Source organism: Haliotis rufescens, unplaced genomic scaffold, assembly GCF_023055435.1.
Source record: "Haliotis rufescens isolate VD_foot unplaced genomic scaffold, xgHalRufe1.0.p SCAF_13, whole genome shotgun sequence".
Taxonomy (NCBI): Eukaryota; Metazoa; Mollusca; class Gastropoda; order Lepetellida; family Haliotidae; genus Haliotis; species Haliotis rufescens.
Window position 1 is genome coordinate 30,713,142 of NW_025963813.1, and position 18,643 is coordinate 30,731,784.

An 18,643-nucleotide genomic window follows, 5' to 3' on the forward strand; every position below is an offset into this window, starting at 1 on the left:
CTATGATTTTCTCCGAGACAGTTATTACTGATGTCTTTGTGGAAAATGTGGAACAAAAACATGATCGTTTCGAATTTTAAGAAAATAAAAATAAACATATATGTCACTTGTACATCACGTTGGCAACAACAACAGAAGAGCATGGACTTGTTAGGATCAATCTTAGGTTCTATGCAAAAACCGCCGTCAGTCGGCGATGCAGAGAGAAAGAAAGCTAAAGGTTTTTACTTTTGTGTAGCACAGAATAACCCAACTCAAGTAATCATTTTGATCTTAAATGTATGTCCATGATAAACATAAAACAAGAAAAATCTGACATGTTTTTTTGTCTTGGTCCTTGACTGTCACATAGCTTGTCGTGAACCAATTTCAAACAGTAAGATTTGTATTCAAACCTGTGACTATTTTCTTGAATTTGCAAGGAAGGTTACCACCCTGCTTGTCCAGAGGAAGACTATAGGCATCATCTTAAATAAATGTAGAATTAATCCAATTAAAAAATGTATACATCACAAAATCACAGTGTTATGTTTGGAAACTAGATGAAGCTTACACTTACATGAAGCTGTACTACGCTTGCACTGTACTGAACATAGGGCTGAGACAAGACCAAATTTACTACCTGGGTACCCACCGACCTATTACCCGACCCTACCCGGGTACCCACTGTAGGTCTTAAGAGGTAGATACAAAATGTCCGATTGGGAATAGTTCGACTGTAGCCCTGGACAAAATATATTTAGATACACGTATAAAACAATCTGGTCATGCATATGTTGAAGTTGACTGAAGTTTTATTTTCATTCAAGCACATAAGTCAGAGGGAATGGGTGCATAGTCAGAAAGAAATGGGAACATTTGTGACTTGTAGTGTAACCATATAGATCTAGATCATTCTTGTCATTAAAACAATATATCACATGACCAACCACGGGTCGGGGTAGTCCTGTGGGTACCCAGGTCCTTCTCAGTACCCACCCGACCCAGGTACCCGAGTTACCGGTCCCAGCCCCACTAGAACACTTGCATTTCTGTCTCTAGTCTTTACAAAATGCAGCCCAACCTGTTGTGTAGGTTAGGGTTGTACCTGACACTAAAATGTTCATAGACACACACACATTTCGGTAATTTGGTCACAGAAAAAATATGTTGCACCCAGAGACACACACAATAATACGCACTTCGTGAGAAATATAAAGGTCCTGTAATTAAAGTACTTATCAAAGCTTACAGTTCACTCCTTTATTTTTATTACTTTACAGGACACTCACATTTCCTGTGGACCCTTGAAATTAATTATTGGGGGTCCCCTGGACTCCTAGTTAGGTGGGTCAAGGTAAAACCCTGGTAGGTTATGTCATAATGCAAACCAAGATGGACTGTTGAATGGACTGGTCTGCTTATTGTACATTGTTAAGTTAGATAAGATAATGCTTTGTAGCCCATAAGGGAAATCATTTCACGTAATACTAAATGGGGATTAAATGAATACAAATACACATTTAAAACATAGACGTAACATGGAACATACAATATAAAGAACATTAATAGTTTTTAAGATAAATGATACAAGTGCTGTAGATATTTCGTTAAAAAGCTTGAAAACACTAGGATTTAACATTTGTTTGAAATGATATGCTAACTGGAATAAAAGAGGTCCTGGATTGTTTAGATTTAGCTTTCAGAATGAGATATCTTTATCAAGATGGTAAAACAGAATAACGAGTTCAAGAATCTATTTTTCAGAGCAAAAGGAGCTGTTTGAGAAGCAGCAAGAAAAAGAAAAACAGAAATTAAACAGCTTTCGTGAGAAGGTGGGTCACCTGGAGTTTATAGTAGGTTCTTGCATTATAACAATCTTCGTAGATCAGTGGCAACCAGGCAGTGTTCAGAAATGCGTATAGATATTACCTCAAAGTTTATTTTTGCTTTCCTTACAGACGATAGCCCAGTCTCTTGTAGCGCTCAGTTGCGTTAGCTATCAAGACGACTCAAGACCGCTTATGAGCCCTAGCGGGCATTGTCGGACAGTGGATACAACCAGAGCCTACTGCTCCTTTAACAGACAGCTCCTTTACCAAACAGCTCCTTTAACTGACAGCTCCTTTAACTTTAACTGACAGCTCCTTTAACAGACAGCTCCTTTAACAGACAGCTCCTTTAACAGACAGCTCCTTTAACTGACAGCTCCTTTAACAGACAGCTCCTTTAACAGACAGCTCCTTTAACTGACAGCTCCTTTAACATGTATATTCGCCCCGATTATGTTTCTAGGTTTGTCAGCACCATACCCGTGCTCGTGGGTTTCACCGAAGTGGTAAATGTCTGAGACCTGCATCACTTCGGGCTTTCCTCCCACATTAAGCCGACACACCGTGATATAACTGGAATACTGTTAAAAGCGGCATTAAACACAACTCACTCACTCACTTTAACATGTTTAATGCAGTGACACTGCTGACTATTACGCAAAACAACACTCACCCTCTCTACTCTCCCCTAATACTGAAATACTCTCTGTCATAGTGTTTTGTTACTATGGTTACTTTACCATGTCAAATATCAGTTAATGCTATGTGGATACTGTAGTCAGAGAAAAAAGAAGTTCTGTAACCATAGTAACTGTTTTTACTTTCATTTGATATATTGTTTGTTTCCCTCTGATCTAGATGCAGAAACAGATCCATGAATTCATCAAAGACAGTTCTAGACAAAAGTACCAGTTTAAACCTATGGACAAAGTTCTACGAGCTATTGTGTAAGTAGATGCCTGACAGTTAACCTGAAGTACATGGGTGTTCATTCCACATTGATCAACACACACGATTTATACTCTTATTCTGATTATTGTAATTTTACCCCCCAAAATGATTAAATTTTATTCATTTTAATATTATGGCCTTCCCTTTAAATTTTCTGTAAATTTTAATTTAATTAACAATAACTGTTGCAGACATGAAGTAGCGGACGTTGCAGGACTGACATCCTTCTCATTCGGGCATGAGGAAGAAGATCGATATGTCATGTTGTGGAAGAAGGTTTGTATGCCTAGTCTGACAGTTAAAACAAGACATCCCATTAGGGGTCACGTCGGAACGACCTTTCATTCAACCAATCAGAGCATCGCTTACCAGATTATGAAAGTGACAGTCGGAATGTGATTTCTAATCATGCAACTTCGAAAACTTTAACACAGGGTATTCCAAATGATAGTTACGGGTTTAACGACTGAATCCATACAAGCTAGACCATCTATTAGCCAATTTCTTTTGTTTAGGTTTCAAATTTGTAATCGAGAATTTGTCACAATATGTTTCGAAGCGTAGTCGTCAATTTGAAATTAATACCGTAAAGCACGAGAAAGCTTCCTTCTGATTGGTCATTCCATTGGTTGATCAAAGTTTGCGCAAGGTTGGTCTGACGTGACCCCTAATGGGATGTCCTCAGATCTTTGTTTAGCGGTAGAGAGAACTAAGATCTGATTTTAATGAGATTGGTTATCAATTATATCAACCCAAGTTGATAAAAGTGGAAAAACTCTTGAGTGTTGATATATTTGATATCAAGAGACAGGAGGGTGAGATTTTATTTATCATCCAACATCATTCTTCCAACTTTTTCAGTTTGTAGACAGTAATAAGCAGTGTCTAAGTGTAAAAAGTACTGCTAACAGCTTCAGTGGCAGAGCCATTAGTGATGTCATTTGATTGCGACGTCATGGTAACCAATGATGTCACAATGGCCTGCAAAGCATTGTGATGCAATTTCATTGCAGCGATATCTACACACTCCGGCGCAGTGGCGACTCAGCATAACACCACTGCCACAGGCTAATTTGCATATCACGTGACCAGACTTGTCTCTTGTTTGTAAACAAACACGCTTGTTCAGAAATCAGTGTAGAACGGACTGATGCTATTTGGGGGCACTTAACATATTGTTTTGCATAATTATATAGATACGCTACTACCACTGCGACAGTAAATTTCATGACAATATATATTTATACATCAAAGTGACCGTATCGCTAGCTCTCTGTTTGGCCTCCATGACAGCACGTGGAGCCGTACAACCAATGTAAGCAATGGAAAACTACGCAAAAACAAGTAGATTTTCATGTAATAGGATACTTTCTCAATGAACCGTAACCATTCTTTGACATTAGTTTATGAAAATGTGTAGACTTGTCAAACATCAAACGGATGAAAAGCATATTCAATATCTTGAATGGACTGTGAAAGATGTGACGAATCGTCACATGGCGCTGGCCTGTGGCAGAGGTACTATGGTGGCTGGCTGGCTGCCGGCCACAAGGAACTCTGGGTAGGAGAGTGCAATATCTACAATGTAGTTATCGCTTGATCTCATCAAGCAGTATCTCCTGTGAGAGCCAGTTTGGGATGATAAAAATAGTTCTCCAGCAGTGACCTTTGAAAGGTCAAGGTGACAGTGGTTACCACTTTTCTGCAACTGTTTTAGCCAATAGTTGTAATATACGCTTTAGTTTTATTTCAATAGCATAGTTATGTTTTTTGTTGCGTATTTGATACACTAGAATTAGATTTGTCTGCATATTTCAGTTTATTTAATGTGTATTTTACACAGCTTATCTCAGGCTCTGCTCCCATTCATTTTAGAGTGTGGGGTAGCCTAGTGGTTAAAGCTTTTACTTGTCCAGCTGAAGGCTCAGGTTTGATTCTCCACATGAGTACAAAGTGTTGTCCATTTCTGGTGTCTCCTGCTTTCATATTGCTGGACGATTGCTGAAAAGTGGCCTAAAACAATATTCAGTCCCTTTTTTCCCTGTTTGCAGGAGTTTGCTCCAACTGACGACGAGCTGTTGGCGTACAGGCGCGGGGAGGTGTGGGACCCGGAGAAGGCAAAAGAACTCGCCAAACAGAAGGTATCCCTTTAAACAATAATGTCACTAGTTTACAAGACCTGTATATACTGTTTGTTTGTATTTTCTGTGCAGTGAAGGTATGGAACCCTTTCAATCTAAAATAATTGAATTTAAGAAATTTTACATCCAAGACCAACTGTATAGTAGACAAGATGTTGGTAGGGTACTTGAGTATCAGAGAAGAGGTCAGGTTCAGATGGAGTTTGGTAACCGACCAGGGGAGATAACTCACATGTTCACTTCTCTAACACATGTTGCAGACATGGAAGGGAATCGGTTTTGACTTAGATGATGCCTCAAAAAAGAAGTGTGAATTGTGTGGCATATTACACTTTGAAATTGTTTACTCAAGTCCAGGTTGGGTTTTCAGAAACGGGTATTGGAATGTTAGCATAACTTTTACAACTTCATATGACCCTTCTCGCTGTTTATTTTAACGCTATTATGTCTTGATATCTTAGGACAAATGTCAAAGAGGTTAAAACTATCTCTTGTTCCTGTAGGCATCTTCTTTGATCAGTGATAAGCAAATGGCTCTTGTCACGTATCTGCATATATTTTGTATATTCACTCTATGAATCCAGTCTTGGTACTCAGGATCATATTGTTCATACAGAGCTCCAGATAACTTTTAGAGCAATTGAGTTTTTCCTCGAAGGTTTTTATTTTAATTGGGTTATTACATTTTTCACTGGGTAACCAATATTTTTTAACTCATCTAATCATCACTCTATTGGGTTTTTCCAAAAATGAGTCAGCATTTTGAGATTTAAAAAAAAAATCAAATAATGTTTTAGATGTATATACTGGTTCTAAATATAGGCTTGTAGATTAAGTAGATTAGCTTGTAATAGTGTTTTGGAAATTAGCTCCATTGTACGCATGCTGAAGAAGCTTCATTGGGAATTTACGAGTGCTGTTTTCAAACAATTGACTTTTCCACTTAATGCATGTGTTTCTGTACGCAAGTTAATTGAAAGTTCTTGGTTTTTTAATTTTTTGGGGGTATTTTACGCAAATACCTGTAACTCTGTTCATAGCATGCCTTGTGAATCACTAGATATTCTTCCCTTTGAAGATTCGGGTTAGATTGTTGGACATCGTATCCCAGTTGCGTGGATCGATGCTCATGATGTCAATCCCTGGATTGTTTGGTTAGGCTATTTGCAGACCGCCTCCTTTTAGCTGGAATATTGATGAGTACGGCATGAATCCAGTCCTGGTACTCAGGATCACATTGTTCATGTGAATCAACTTTAAGAAACAACGAGACATTCTTCCCCTTGAAGATCCGGTTTAGAATGTTGGTCTTCAACGACCCATGATTGTTTTATGAAGATCCAAACAGTATGGCTTAGTCAGACTTAGTTGATGCAGTCATTTGTATCCCGGTTGTGTGGATGGATGCTCATGATGTCAATCCCTGTGGGTTGATGATGCCAATAATGTGGTCTGGCTATAACTGGAATATTGATGAGTGCAGCATTTAACAACAAACAGACAAACAAACATAACTCATTATTGTAGGGTATTGTCATGGTGATTTTGTCAAAGATATTTGTTTGGTCCATGGTTCTTGTCTGTGAAACATAAAGCCGAACAATTTATCATTTTAAACAATCACTATTGAGGTAAAACATGAGGCAAAATATGTTTTCAGTATTTTTTGGAACAATTTAAATTTTTTTTGTTTGTCATGGGCCCCCCCCACAATACATTAAATGGTCAGGGGCCGGTCTGGTAGCCAAGTGGTTAAGGCGTTTGCTCATCACGCCGAAGACCCGGGTTCGATTCCCGACATGGGTACAATGTGTGAAGCCCATTTCTGGTGTCCCTCGCCGTGATATTGCTGGAATATTGCAAAAAGGGGCTTAAAACCTCAGCCGGCTCACTCACTCACTCACTCACTTAAATGGTCAGCAGATAAGCTGAAGTCGTTGTGACAAACTGACATGATGGTATATTTGGCAGGAACTTGATGCCCAGTCTGAAGCCAGCCACTTGAAGCGTAAACACGAGGAGGTGGCCCCCTCCAGCAACTACCGAGAGAAATACAAACATCTAATTGGGGAAGAAGCAGCCAAGGATGCCGCCAAGTCCACCATTGCCAACAAATCTTACGGTTTTGGTCAGTGAACTATTGCCTTTTCTTAATGTTTTAATTTATCCTTCGTTTTTCTGTCAAAAGAAAGCAGTAAGTGCATTGAGGGCAGGAAAAGTATACAAATGTATAAAATATTTAGACTTTACTAATATTTTCATTTATTTGATTTTTAATTGAAAATGATTTGTCTTCACATTAAATGTTTTCTTAGTGAAAAGCACGTCCACCCTCATTCAGCAGCCTTGTGTGATGGTTTTGTCAGAACTGCGAAAAAACTTATATAAAACCATGCAGTGTTTGTTGGTTGAAATTCAAGTTATTACACTCAGTCTGTGAGAATTCCATCTGCAGGGTTGTGTCCCTTTGGTGTGCCAGAAACGTATCATTGAGGGTTCAAATCCCGTAGTAAGTCTGATTTTGTTTCTAGGTTTGTCAGCATCATACCTGATCTCACGGGTTTCACTAGAGACCTGCATCAATTAGGGCTTCCCCCCAAATCAAGCTGACACGCTGTCTGCAATACTGTTGAAAGTGGCATTAAACCACTCACTCACTCACTCCCTCAACCCGTAAAGATTCCGGGGTCTTTTGCAACCCATTCCTGCCGTAAAAGACAACTATGCTTGTCGTAAAAGGCAACTAACGGGATCGGGTGGTCAGGCTCGCTGACTTGGTTGAAGCATGTCATGGATTCCAATTGCGTGGATCGATGCTCATGATATCAATCACTGGATTGCCTGGTCCAGACTCGATTATTTACAAACCGCCGTCATATAGCTGGAATATTGCTAAGTGCCGCGTTAAACAACAAACAAACACTCACTCATACAGATGAAGCATATGTGTAAAAAGAATTTGACATGATGTGATGTATAATGATGTCAGAGTTTCAATCACCATGGTAACAATGTGATGCCCTGTTTGCAGTTCCCAGTCACAACAAGCGAGACCAGCGTACAATCGAGCAGGTGCTTGCCGACAGTCGGGCCAAGAAGAAGCTCAAGACGGAGGGGGAGTCTGCTGTTGACCCGCCAGAGGGCGCTGTAGCAGACCCAGACACGTCACAATGATGCTGTCGTTAGGTTTTATCGTATATTTGTTGATGTTTGTTTTAATTCACTGATGTAAAACACAGAACCACAGATTGTAAGCCATGCTGTGTTAATCATATTGCTATTGTTCAATGACAACCCATGCTTTTTGTAAGAGGCGACTAACGGGATCTGGTGGTCAGGCTCGCTGTCTTGGTTGATGCATGTCATGGTATCCCAAATGCATGGATCGATGCTCATGATATCAACATCTGTATTGTCTGGTCCAGACTCGATTATTTACAGACCGCCGTCATATAGCTGGAATATTTCTGAGTGTGGCAAAAAACAAACAAAACAATATTAGAATCTTAAAATCAAGAGATTTTGTAGTTGTAGTTGAAATTGAACGGAATGGTTAACACAGGGCATTAAATGTTGAAGAAATCTTAGAGAGGTATGTTACACCTAGATTGGAAAAAAGGGTTTGCTGTGCGTTCTTTCATGCAACAGGCTCACATTGACTAAAAAAATAAAAGAATTGATTCTCAGACAATGACTTTTGAAAATATAGTGCGGGCAGGCAGTGTTTTTTTTTGTTGGCTTGTTCAAACTAGTATGTAACCAAATAAACAGTTATGTACCATAAACCTTGGAAACGGCTTCCCTACAAAAACAAGCATACTAACACCTATTGCCGCCATTACCATAACACGAGAAGTAAAGGGAAGTAACTGCATGCTAATTAGATCACATTGAGATCAAGTATTTGGATTTCTTAAAAAATGTTTAAATGGAAATAAAAACGAAACGTGCGGCAAACTTGATGATATGGGCGGTGCTCGAGAACCAAGACTGTTATTTTTGTTAGCCTTAGATATGTTTCATTAAACCCGGATGTAACAGTATGGTGACAATAGGCAAGTCTCATTATCAGAACACTGAATACTTGTCAGACATGGTATACATGAAAGGGTTTTGATGTTGATGGACAATGGTAGTCATGGTAATGGATGCATGTGTAGGTAATATAAACTGAATGGTTACATGTGTGGTTTTGTGTTAAACACCAGACTTGTTTAAGTCAAGTGATAACAGAGGATATATTGTTTTCTCAGGATTGTGTACAGATTTCTGTATTTAATCTTCCTTCATAACAGAAGGTGTTCATGGGAGAGTTTCTTCAGGGATCTCAGATCATCCTCATGTATCAGGGCTGTTTTTTACAGAAGGTTTTAGTGGATGTATACGTTAACACACTTTGACAGTGTTCATTCCCATTTTGTCATTTTGCTGTGCACAATATCTTTAAAGGTGTAAATCTTGGTCATTATTTTGAACGAGTACAAATTCAGCAGAGTCATCATAGTGCTGCATCCAAGCCATCTTCCCGAGGCAAGAGCATCCCCTAGCCTTTTGATCAAAGTCTTGTTTCCACCCTTGCCACATCAAGCCCACTTTCCTGTGCTAAATATGATTGGACTATCACATATATCGGTAGTCCAATCAGAGAACGTTTCACAAAACCAACATCCACGACTGGTTCACCTTCGTATGAAGTGATTTACCGCTGCCGGTCTTTGTTGACACGACTGTGTTATTTTTATCTTTTAACACCAAGAAAGTGGCCTTGATGTGGCAAGGGTAGAAACTAGACTTTGATATGGACAAGTGGACACGCTTGCCTCGGGAAGATATGGACTAGTGGACACGCTTGCCTCGGGAAGATGTGTCACAGCATGACAATTGTAGATTGCTGCTCATGGTTTGGAATGGAAGATTTCCTTGGATTATGATGTCAGTCGGCACCATGCCAACGTTCGTAGGTGGCCCAGTCCTTGAAGACTCTGAATTTCGATCTGCATTTTGAGTTTCGTCTCTTGGCAGCCAGAAACCTATGACCGTAGGTTTGAATCCCGGTTCGTCACGATTATGTTTCTACGTTTGTCAGCACCATAACCATGCTTGCGGGTTTCACCAAAGGGGTAAATGTCTAAGACATGCATCACTTCTGAATTTCCTCCTCAGTTGAGGTGACACGCCGTGATATAACTGAAATACTGTATAAAGCGGGATTAAACCAAACACACTCACTCACACACACAGAGAAACTGTCACTCATATGGCAAATATCCACTACATGAATGTTAACTTGTTGTCCTGAATATTGCCTTGATATATATGGATGGTTGTACCCTATAGTGTTTTTTGTATGTTTTGAATTGATTGTCCAGTTTTAGCATTAGATTTGTATACAACTATGTGACACCTTTGTATTATTCTCGTCAGTTTACAGATAAAAAACATTTTCTGCAATGTTTCTTAAGTCAATCAAAATGTTCCTGCTTATAAACCTACAAATTTTATTACTGTAAATGCTCGATTAATAGCCAATTCTCAAACAAGCGCCTATCTCTCAATCAAGATTTTCCCTGTGAAAGTCGGGGTTAAAATAGGTCTTCTGCAACCCATGCTTGTCATAAAAGGCAACTATGCTTGTCGTAAAAGGCAACTAAAGGGATCGGTTGATCAGGCTTGCTGACTTGGTTGATGCATATCATTGCACCCCAACTTCGTACATTACTACCCATGATGCCAATCACTGGATTGTCTGGTCCAGACTCCAGAATGCGGTGTTAAACAAAGGACAAAGACCTACACAATGTGGGAGGGAACTACAACCCTGGAATAACGGACCAATCCACTATCTTGTGCTACATGTTAATCACAGTAACAGCGGGGCGGTCGGGTAGCCTAGTTGTTCAAGCGTTCGCAGTCACGCCGAAGACCCGGGTTTGATTCCCGACATGGGTACAATGTCTGAAGCCCATTTCTGGTGTCCCCCGCCGTGATATTGCTGGAATATTGCTAAAAGCAGCATAGAGCATATTCACTCACTCACTCGCAGTAACAGCAGATGTTATTTAGTAGATATTTATTTATCGTGATTCCTTTGGATTTTGGTCTTCCTGATCACTAGTTGGTTTTTTTGTTTAACTGGACCTCCTCTGTGGTCTGGTGGATAGAGAGCGGAAGGTTGGTGGTACGATCATTGGCCCAAAAGTCCTTAAAAGATGGCACTTGTTGTTACCCTGCTTGGCGCTCAGCTTTAAGGGAACAAAACAAAACGGCTCAGTATGCTGTGTGGATGAGTGTAAAAATCTTGAATGTGACGTAAGACCTCAGGCCACCTTCCTGTTTAACACCACACACCATAAAATCGATGATGGTGGGGGGTGTAACTAATCAAGTCTGGAACAGACGATCCAGTGACTGGTAATACAAGCTTGACCACCTGATCTATTTAGTCGCCATGTATAAGTTGTTGGGGACGTGTAGTCTTGCCCAGACTCTCCAGGGGTCATTGTATATGCCTGGCTTGCAGAAGTGATTGTCTGCAATAATCACCAATCCCCCCATCAGCCGTTAGGTTTTGATTTAATATCACACGGTCATCCACCCATCCTCTCTAAAGTGAACATTGGTTCTCTAATAATCGTAAGGTGAAGTGGAGATGAGGGTTATTGATTATTGCACTATAAAGCTACGTGTGTGGCTGTTTGTACTAGTCTGGACTAATGCTGATTTTATAGTGCTAGCCCACTGAGATACCATACTGCAGTTTAACCTGAATACCCCACTCAGACATAGTACACCTACTCCGAGCCTACCAGTTCTTGTTTTAGCGCCAGGCAGGGTAATAACAAGTACCGTCCTTTAGCATCTTTTGGTATGACGCGGCAGGGATCTTACCCCTGACCTTCCGCTCTACCACCAGACCATGGCGGCGGCCCCAATCGTCAATTAATCAAGCATCTATAGTGAGTGATATTTCTTCATCTTTTTCATCTCAATACCCCAAAATACTTTGTTAACAATTGATCAAACTGTTCATGCTTTGTAACTGTCCATGGGCCAATGGTAATATCTTGATTACAAATTAAAATCACAATTACAAATTACAAATTAAAAACTTAATGTCAATACTGAGTTCACTTGTGATGATCCAAAATACACCTTGCTTGAAAAGACCAATGGCTGTCCCTTAATTTATGTTCTTTTTTTTTATCCCCCCCCCCCCGGCATATAATGTGGGGGGATATAGCGATCAGCCAATCTGTCTGTCAGTCCGTCTTTTCGTCCATCTGTCCATCCGTAATCATTTCCTTTTCCGGGGCAGAACTCAAAAGCCATTCAGTGTATTTGATCGAAACTTGGCAAATCTATCAATCACATACTGAAGTGGTGCCTTTTGATATTTTGGGATTTTTAAATTTTTTATTTTTTAAAATTGGGGATGGGGTTCATTTCCGGGGCAGAATTCGAAAACCCTTCAGTATATTTGATGGAAACTTGAAAGATGTATCAGTCACATGCTGAAGTGGTGCCTTTTGCTATTTTGTAATTTAAAAAAAAAAATTATTTGCTATTTAGGAATGTTTCAAAATCTCATTTTAGACACAAGTTAGACTTTGCTGAAAAGGAGGTAGGTGTCGTTTCTGGAGCAGCACTAAAAAACTGTTAACCAGTGTTGAATCAAACTTGGAACATGTATTATTCAGGGGTTGAAGTGGTGCCTTTTGCTATTTAGGAATTTAGATATTTTTTTTCCTGTTTCTGTGGCAAGAAGTTTTACTTTGACTACATCTTTAAAACTTATAGGTATTCCTCCTTGAAACTATGCACACATATGACCAGTGCTATTTAGGGATTGTTAGAATTTATATTTTTTTCGTTTCCCTGGCAACAAGTTTGACTTTGACAGTTCATGTTGGTGTGTAACTGACATAGAACTACAAAGTTCCCAATTCCATGGTATTGCTTTGATAGCTCAATAACTACTCTTGTATACTGACAGACAGATCAGATAGAAATTCTTCATCAAGTGGACTTAACAGGCAGATCATTTGTTTTTTCGAATTTGTAGGGGCCGGGGGATTTGTCATCTTCTGATGACTCTTGTTTTTGCTCTTTTTTCTGTCTGAGGTACATTGTATCTCCATCACTCTCCAACAACTTCAGACCCATGGCTTGGTCAGGCTTGCTGACTTGGTTGATGCATGTCATCGTATCCCAATTGCATGCACACCGTAACTGGACACCAGGCACACCGTAACTGGATTCCAGGCAGACCGTATCTGGACATCAGGCACACCGTAACTGGACACCAGGCACACCGGAACTGGAGACCAGCCACACAGTAACTGGACACCAGGCACACCAGAACTGGAGACCAGCCACACAGTAACTGGACACCAGGCACACCAGAACTGGAGACCAGCCACACAGTAACTGGACACCAGGCACACCGGAACTGGAGACCAGCCACACAGTAACTGGAGACCAGGCACACCGTTACTGGACACCAGGCACACAGTAACTGGAGACCAGGCACACCGTTACTGGACACCAGGCACACAGTAACTGGAGACCAGGCACACCGTAACTGGACACCAGGCACACCGTTACTGGACATCAGGCACACAGTAACTGGAGACCAGGCACACCGTTACTGGACACCAGGCACACAGTAACTGGAGACCAGGCACACAGTTACTGGACACCAGGCACACAGTAACTGGAGACCAGGCACACCGTTACTTGACACCAGGCACACCGTTACTGGACACCAGGCACACAGTAACTGGAGACCAGGCACACAGTAACTGGAGACCAGGCACACCGTTACTGGACACCAGGCACACAGTAACTGGAGACCAGGCACACAGTAACTGGAGACCAGGCACACCGTTACTGGACACCAGGCACACCGTTACTGGACATCAGGCACACAGTAACTGGACACCAGGCACACCGGAACTGGATTCCAGGCAGACCGTATCTGGACATCAGGCACACCATAACTGGACACCAGGCACACCGGAACTGGAGACCAGCCACACCATAACTGGAGACCAGCCACACAGTAACTGGACACCAGGCACACCGTTACTGGACACCAGGCACACCGTAACTGGACACCAGGCACACCGGAACTGGAGACCAGCCACACCGTAACTGGACATCAGGCACATCGTAACTGGATACTAGGCACACAGTATGTGGATGCAAGACGACAAAACTAACACTCGCATCAACAGGGTTTATTTCGTGACGTTTAACGTAGTACAGTTTATAGTTAGAGCCATGGCTTTAGGAACAATTGGTGACAGTTGATGACAAGTTGGTGACGAGTTGGTGACAAGTTGAAGCGTCAACAAGTTGATGAGGTTCAGAAAACTACAATAAACAATAGCTTTCTGTAAATTCAGAAACATTTACCAATTTTCCTAGTATTTAACACATTCGAAATTACATCCAAATGAAGCAATAAATACATTGACTACATTGAAATTATGCAAAATTACCAAGCACACTTTTGCAAATATAATGTAACAGTTGTGTGAAATATCGAAACAATTTTGCACTAAATTAATATTTTGGCATATATACAATTTCAGGGTGTTCAGAAATAAACATAATACCTAACAATGAAAGGGAAAGGTACTCACATGTGTCTTTACATAGTTCAAATATAGCAGGCAGTAAGGTGAGAACCTGGCAGCATGGAGGTCCAATACACACTGGTGAGCATGTGCTTCAAAATGCATGAGCTTTGAAGAGGTCACGACATGACCTGTGAGCTTTGACATTGCACATGAAGGTTAAGGTCACGAGGTAGTGGAAAGTTACTGAGAACATGTAAACATTGTATACACGTATCTTAGAATTGATACATATTACGTGGAAATTGAACTTTAAAACATTAGTGTAATAATAAAGTGTCTTAATCATTGGACCACCATGGATAATAAGTTAAATGAATTGTAATAATTTTAACTTGATTTCATGTCATTTCACTAACAGTTCATACTTTGAAACATTAGGAAATCTTGCATCTACACCGTAACTAGACACCAGGCATACCGTAACTGGACATCAGGCACACCATAACTTGACATCAGGCACACCGTAACTGGACACCAGGCACACCGTAACTGGACACCAGGCAGACTGGAACTGGACACCAGGCACACCGTAACTGGACACCAGGCACACCGTAACTGGACATCAGGCACACTGTAACTGGACACCAGGCACACTGTAACTGGACACCAGGCACACCGTAACTGGACACCAGGCAGACTGGAACTGGACACCAGGCACACCGTAACTGGACACCAGGCACACCGTAACTGGACATCAGGCACACTGTAACTGGACACCAGGCACACTGTAACTGGACACCAGGCACACCGTAACTGGACATCAGGCACACTGTAACTGGACACCAGGCACACTGTAACTGGACACCAGGCACATCAGATTCAGACATCAGGTTCACTGGAACTGGAGAACAGGCACACCAGGAATTAATGACATTGCCTACTTCCAGATACCCCTATCAATGTTACCAAATGTCAAGACACATACTAAATGCCCAAATTGGGATCTTATGTGAAACATTTATTTCTATGGAATGGGTCATATATGGATATATCATGTGTTGGAGACACAGGCATATTTTTAAATACGATTATACAGAGGCTGATCACAGCTGATAGGAGGTCGTTATACTCTAGCTTCAAATGTGCAGTTAAGTCAGATTTACGTTTACACTGTATCATGTAACTGTCAACGTAGGAAGGCTTAGAAGCTCATTTCACTCTCTGAGAAGACAAATTTAAGAGTAGGTCTGTATATGATACTACAGATATCGAGGCAACTTGTTCATTATATAATGCCATTAAAGATAGACAACATTATTTTCTAATAGTTCATTGAGTGAAAATGGAAATGCTGAAATAATGTTGAACACCCTTTATGATTTCATGACGTAATAAGGCCTGTTTGAAATCATTACTTGTTAGTGTAAACATTGATAGATTACCGTATCCGATGTAATAAGCGCCCCGCCCTAATAAGCGCCCACGGCGATATTTGCTAATATATTGGCTAGAGAACAATCTCAATTAGCACCCCTTCCGATTGTTCAATGTACATAAGACTTGTATAATACGTGTGTTATATGCATCCTTAATTATGGGAAATTCAATTCTGGAAAAATATATCTGTCGTATATAAACATTTCAGGATGTCAGCATAAACCACGAAATTTACGATCTTTCAACTCTGTTGTTTATCACCAAAATAATATTCTAATAAGAGCCCCATATTTCTAGTTTTGAGAGCACCCTGGGCGCTTATTATGTCGAATACGGTATTCATGATTATGACTGTATGGACTAATGGTCAAGAATCAACATTTATTAACTGACTGACTGACTGACTGACTGGATGACTGATTGATGACACATTCTATGATGTATCAAGTTACAATACAAAGTATTTTAATATGGTACAAAGTGGTACTGCAGTTTACCTTGACAAGCACAGATGCACCAAGCAGTTGGGGTGATCTGCATGTCCCAGACACCGGCCCTCCTCTCTACACGTGCGGCGTTGACTGTTGATGCCTCGACATTCCAGGTGTATAGGGCTGGGACGAGTCCAAATTTACTACCCGGGTACCCACCCCGCTATTACCCGACCCTACCCGGGTACCCACTGTAGGTCTCAGGAGATATCTCAAAATGTCCGATTGGGAACATTTTTAGCATTGCCCTGGCAACACGTATTTAGATACATGTATTAAACAATCTGGTCATTTAGCTGAAGCTGAATTAAGTTATATCTTTATTCAACCATATGAAAAATCAGAAGGAATGGGTGCATAGTCAGAAGGAAATGCGAACATTAGTGGCTTGTAGTGTAACCATAGAGTTCAAGATACTTTTTGACATTAAACAATATATCACGTGACTAACCACGGGTCCGGGTAGTCCTGTGGGTACCAGGGTCCTCCTCAGTACCCACCCGACCCGGGTACCCGAGTTACCTGTCCCAGCCCTACAGGTGTAGCCTACAGGTGTAGCCTACAGGTGTAGATGATCCCAGATGATGCAGAGACTGTTGGAGCACAGGTGTGAACAGTCCATGGTCTTCGGTAACTGCACGCTCCCATGGCGAATCATGTAGGCCAATCTGTGAACCAGTACAGTGTGCCAAGTGCTGCTGTTGGGAAACTGAACTGTCATCCTACCCTAGGTAATCTGTCCTGACATCTGTCTGCAGCCACCCCACAGGACGCATTCTCCGTTGGTTGAAAGGGATGACCTTTCCCTCAGCTTCTGGAGGTATTTCTCTTGCCACCTATCCATTGGCATCGGCCTGTGAATGTGACATCATTGAGAATAGTAGACAGGAAAATACTCTCTGAACTCGTTAAAAGAAGGGTCACTGGGCTCCTTTTTATTATATTTTTATTAAGATAACTGAACAACTGTTTTTTCTGTACGATATGTTCATTTCAGAGACTAGATGTTAGTCTACTTGACAAGCACAGATGCACCAAGCAGTTGGGGTGATCTGCATGTCCCAGACACCAGCTCTCCTCTCTACCAGTGCGGCGTTGACTGTTGATGCCTCGACATTCCAGGTGTAGATTAGGGCTGGGACGGGTCCAAATTTACTACCCGGGTACCCACCACCTTATTATCCGACCCTACCCGGGTACCCGCTGTAGACATTTAGAGATAGGTACAAACTGTCCGATTTGGAAAAGTTTGACCTTAGCCCTGGCAAAATGTATTTTGATTCACGTGTAAAATGATCTGGTCATCCATACACTGAAGTTTACTGCATCAAGTTCTATCTTTATTCAAACATATAAAAGTCAGAAGGAATGGGTGCATAGTCAGAGAGAAATGGGAACATTAGTGGCTTGTAGTGTAACCATAGAGTTTTGTCATAAAAGAATATATCACGTGACTAACCACGGGTCCGGGTAGTCCTGTGGGTACCCGGGTCCTACTCAGGACCCACCCGACCCGGGTACCCGAGTTACCCGTCCTAGCCTTAGTGTAGATGATCCCAGATGATGCAGAGACTGTTGGAGCACAGGTGTGAACAGTCCATGGTCTTCGGTAACTGCACGCTCCCATGGCGAATCATGTAGGCCAATCTGTGAACCAGTACAGTGTGCCAAGTGCTGCTGTTGGGAAACTGAACTGTCATCCTACCCTAGGTAATCTGTCCTGACGTCTGTCTGCAGCCACCCCACAGGACGCATTCTCCGTTGGTTGAAAGGGGCGACCTTTCCCTCAGCTTCTGGAGGTATTTCTCTTGCCACCTGTCCATCGACATCGGCCTGTGAAAACGTTTTACATAATGTGACGTCATTGAGAGTAGTAGACAGGAAAATACTTTCTGAACTCGTTAAACCAGACGGTATCGTTCCAGGTTGGAAAATGCGTCCATATTAACCATGGACACTTAATACGATATATTTAGGGTCCATGTATTAACGAACGAAAAGGAAATCAACGTAAAAGCGTACGAATTTTTAAAACGCCCCAAACTTTTACGTTGAGGATAGAAGAGGTTTTCAGACTCACGTGTCTTACGCAGTTGTATTTAAGAGTTACATATGTTACTGAATATTCTAATGTTCGGTCAAAATTGGAAATGGAGTCAAATTATAACGGACATATCGTAAATGTAAAGAAAAATGGCGTCCTATGTAATAGGATCATTTTCCGTCAT

General features: G+C 41.2%; 1 protein-coding gene and 1 long non-coding RNA gene across 2 annotated transcripts; one reads left to right on the plus strand and one right to left on the minus strand.

Moving 5' to 3' along the window:
* The first annotated feature begins 117 nt into the window (after positions 1-117).
* LOC124121137 (sperm-associated antigen 7-like) lies at positions 118-10,354 on the plus strand. The gene is made up of 7 exons (XM_046484121.2): positions 118-220; positions 1,747-1,814; positions 2,670-2,758; positions 2,954-3,038; positions 4,814-4,903; positions 6,875-7,031; positions 7,935-10,354. Exons 1-7 carry the CDS (start codon positions 142-144, stop codon positions 8,075-8,077), a joined length of 711 nt encoding a protein of 236 aa, XP_046340077.1. The 5' UTR covers positions 118-141; the 3' UTR covers positions 8,078-10,354.
* Positions 10,355-14,127: 3,773 nt separating this feature from the next.
* LOC124121136 lies at positions 14,128-15,656 on the minus strand. The gene is made up of 2 exons (XR_007220512.1): positions 14,551-15,656; positions 14,128-14,278 (listed from the first exon to the last, which is right to left on the minus strand). It is a non-coding gene; the product is annotated as an uncharacterized LOC124121136 (long non-coding RNA).
* Between the last annotated feature and the right edge of the window lie 2,987 nt (positions 15,657-18,643).

What these genes read in the sequence shown, in the direction of transcription:
- LOC124121137 (XM_046484121.2), top strand. Translation starts at nt 142, where the DNA reads ATGGACTTGTTAGGATCAATCTTAGGTTCTATGCAAAAACCGCCGTCA. An exon ending in ATGTCATGTTGTGGAAGAAG is followed by an intron (nt 3,039 to 4,813) that starts GTTTGTATGCCT and finishes CCCTGTTTGCAG; the next exon opens with GAGTTTGCTCCAACTGACGA. An exon ending in AAGAACTCGCCAAACAGAAG is followed by an intron (nt 4,904 to 6,874) that starts GTATCCCTTTAA and finishes TATATTTGGCAG; the next exon opens with GAACTTGATGCCCAGTCTGA.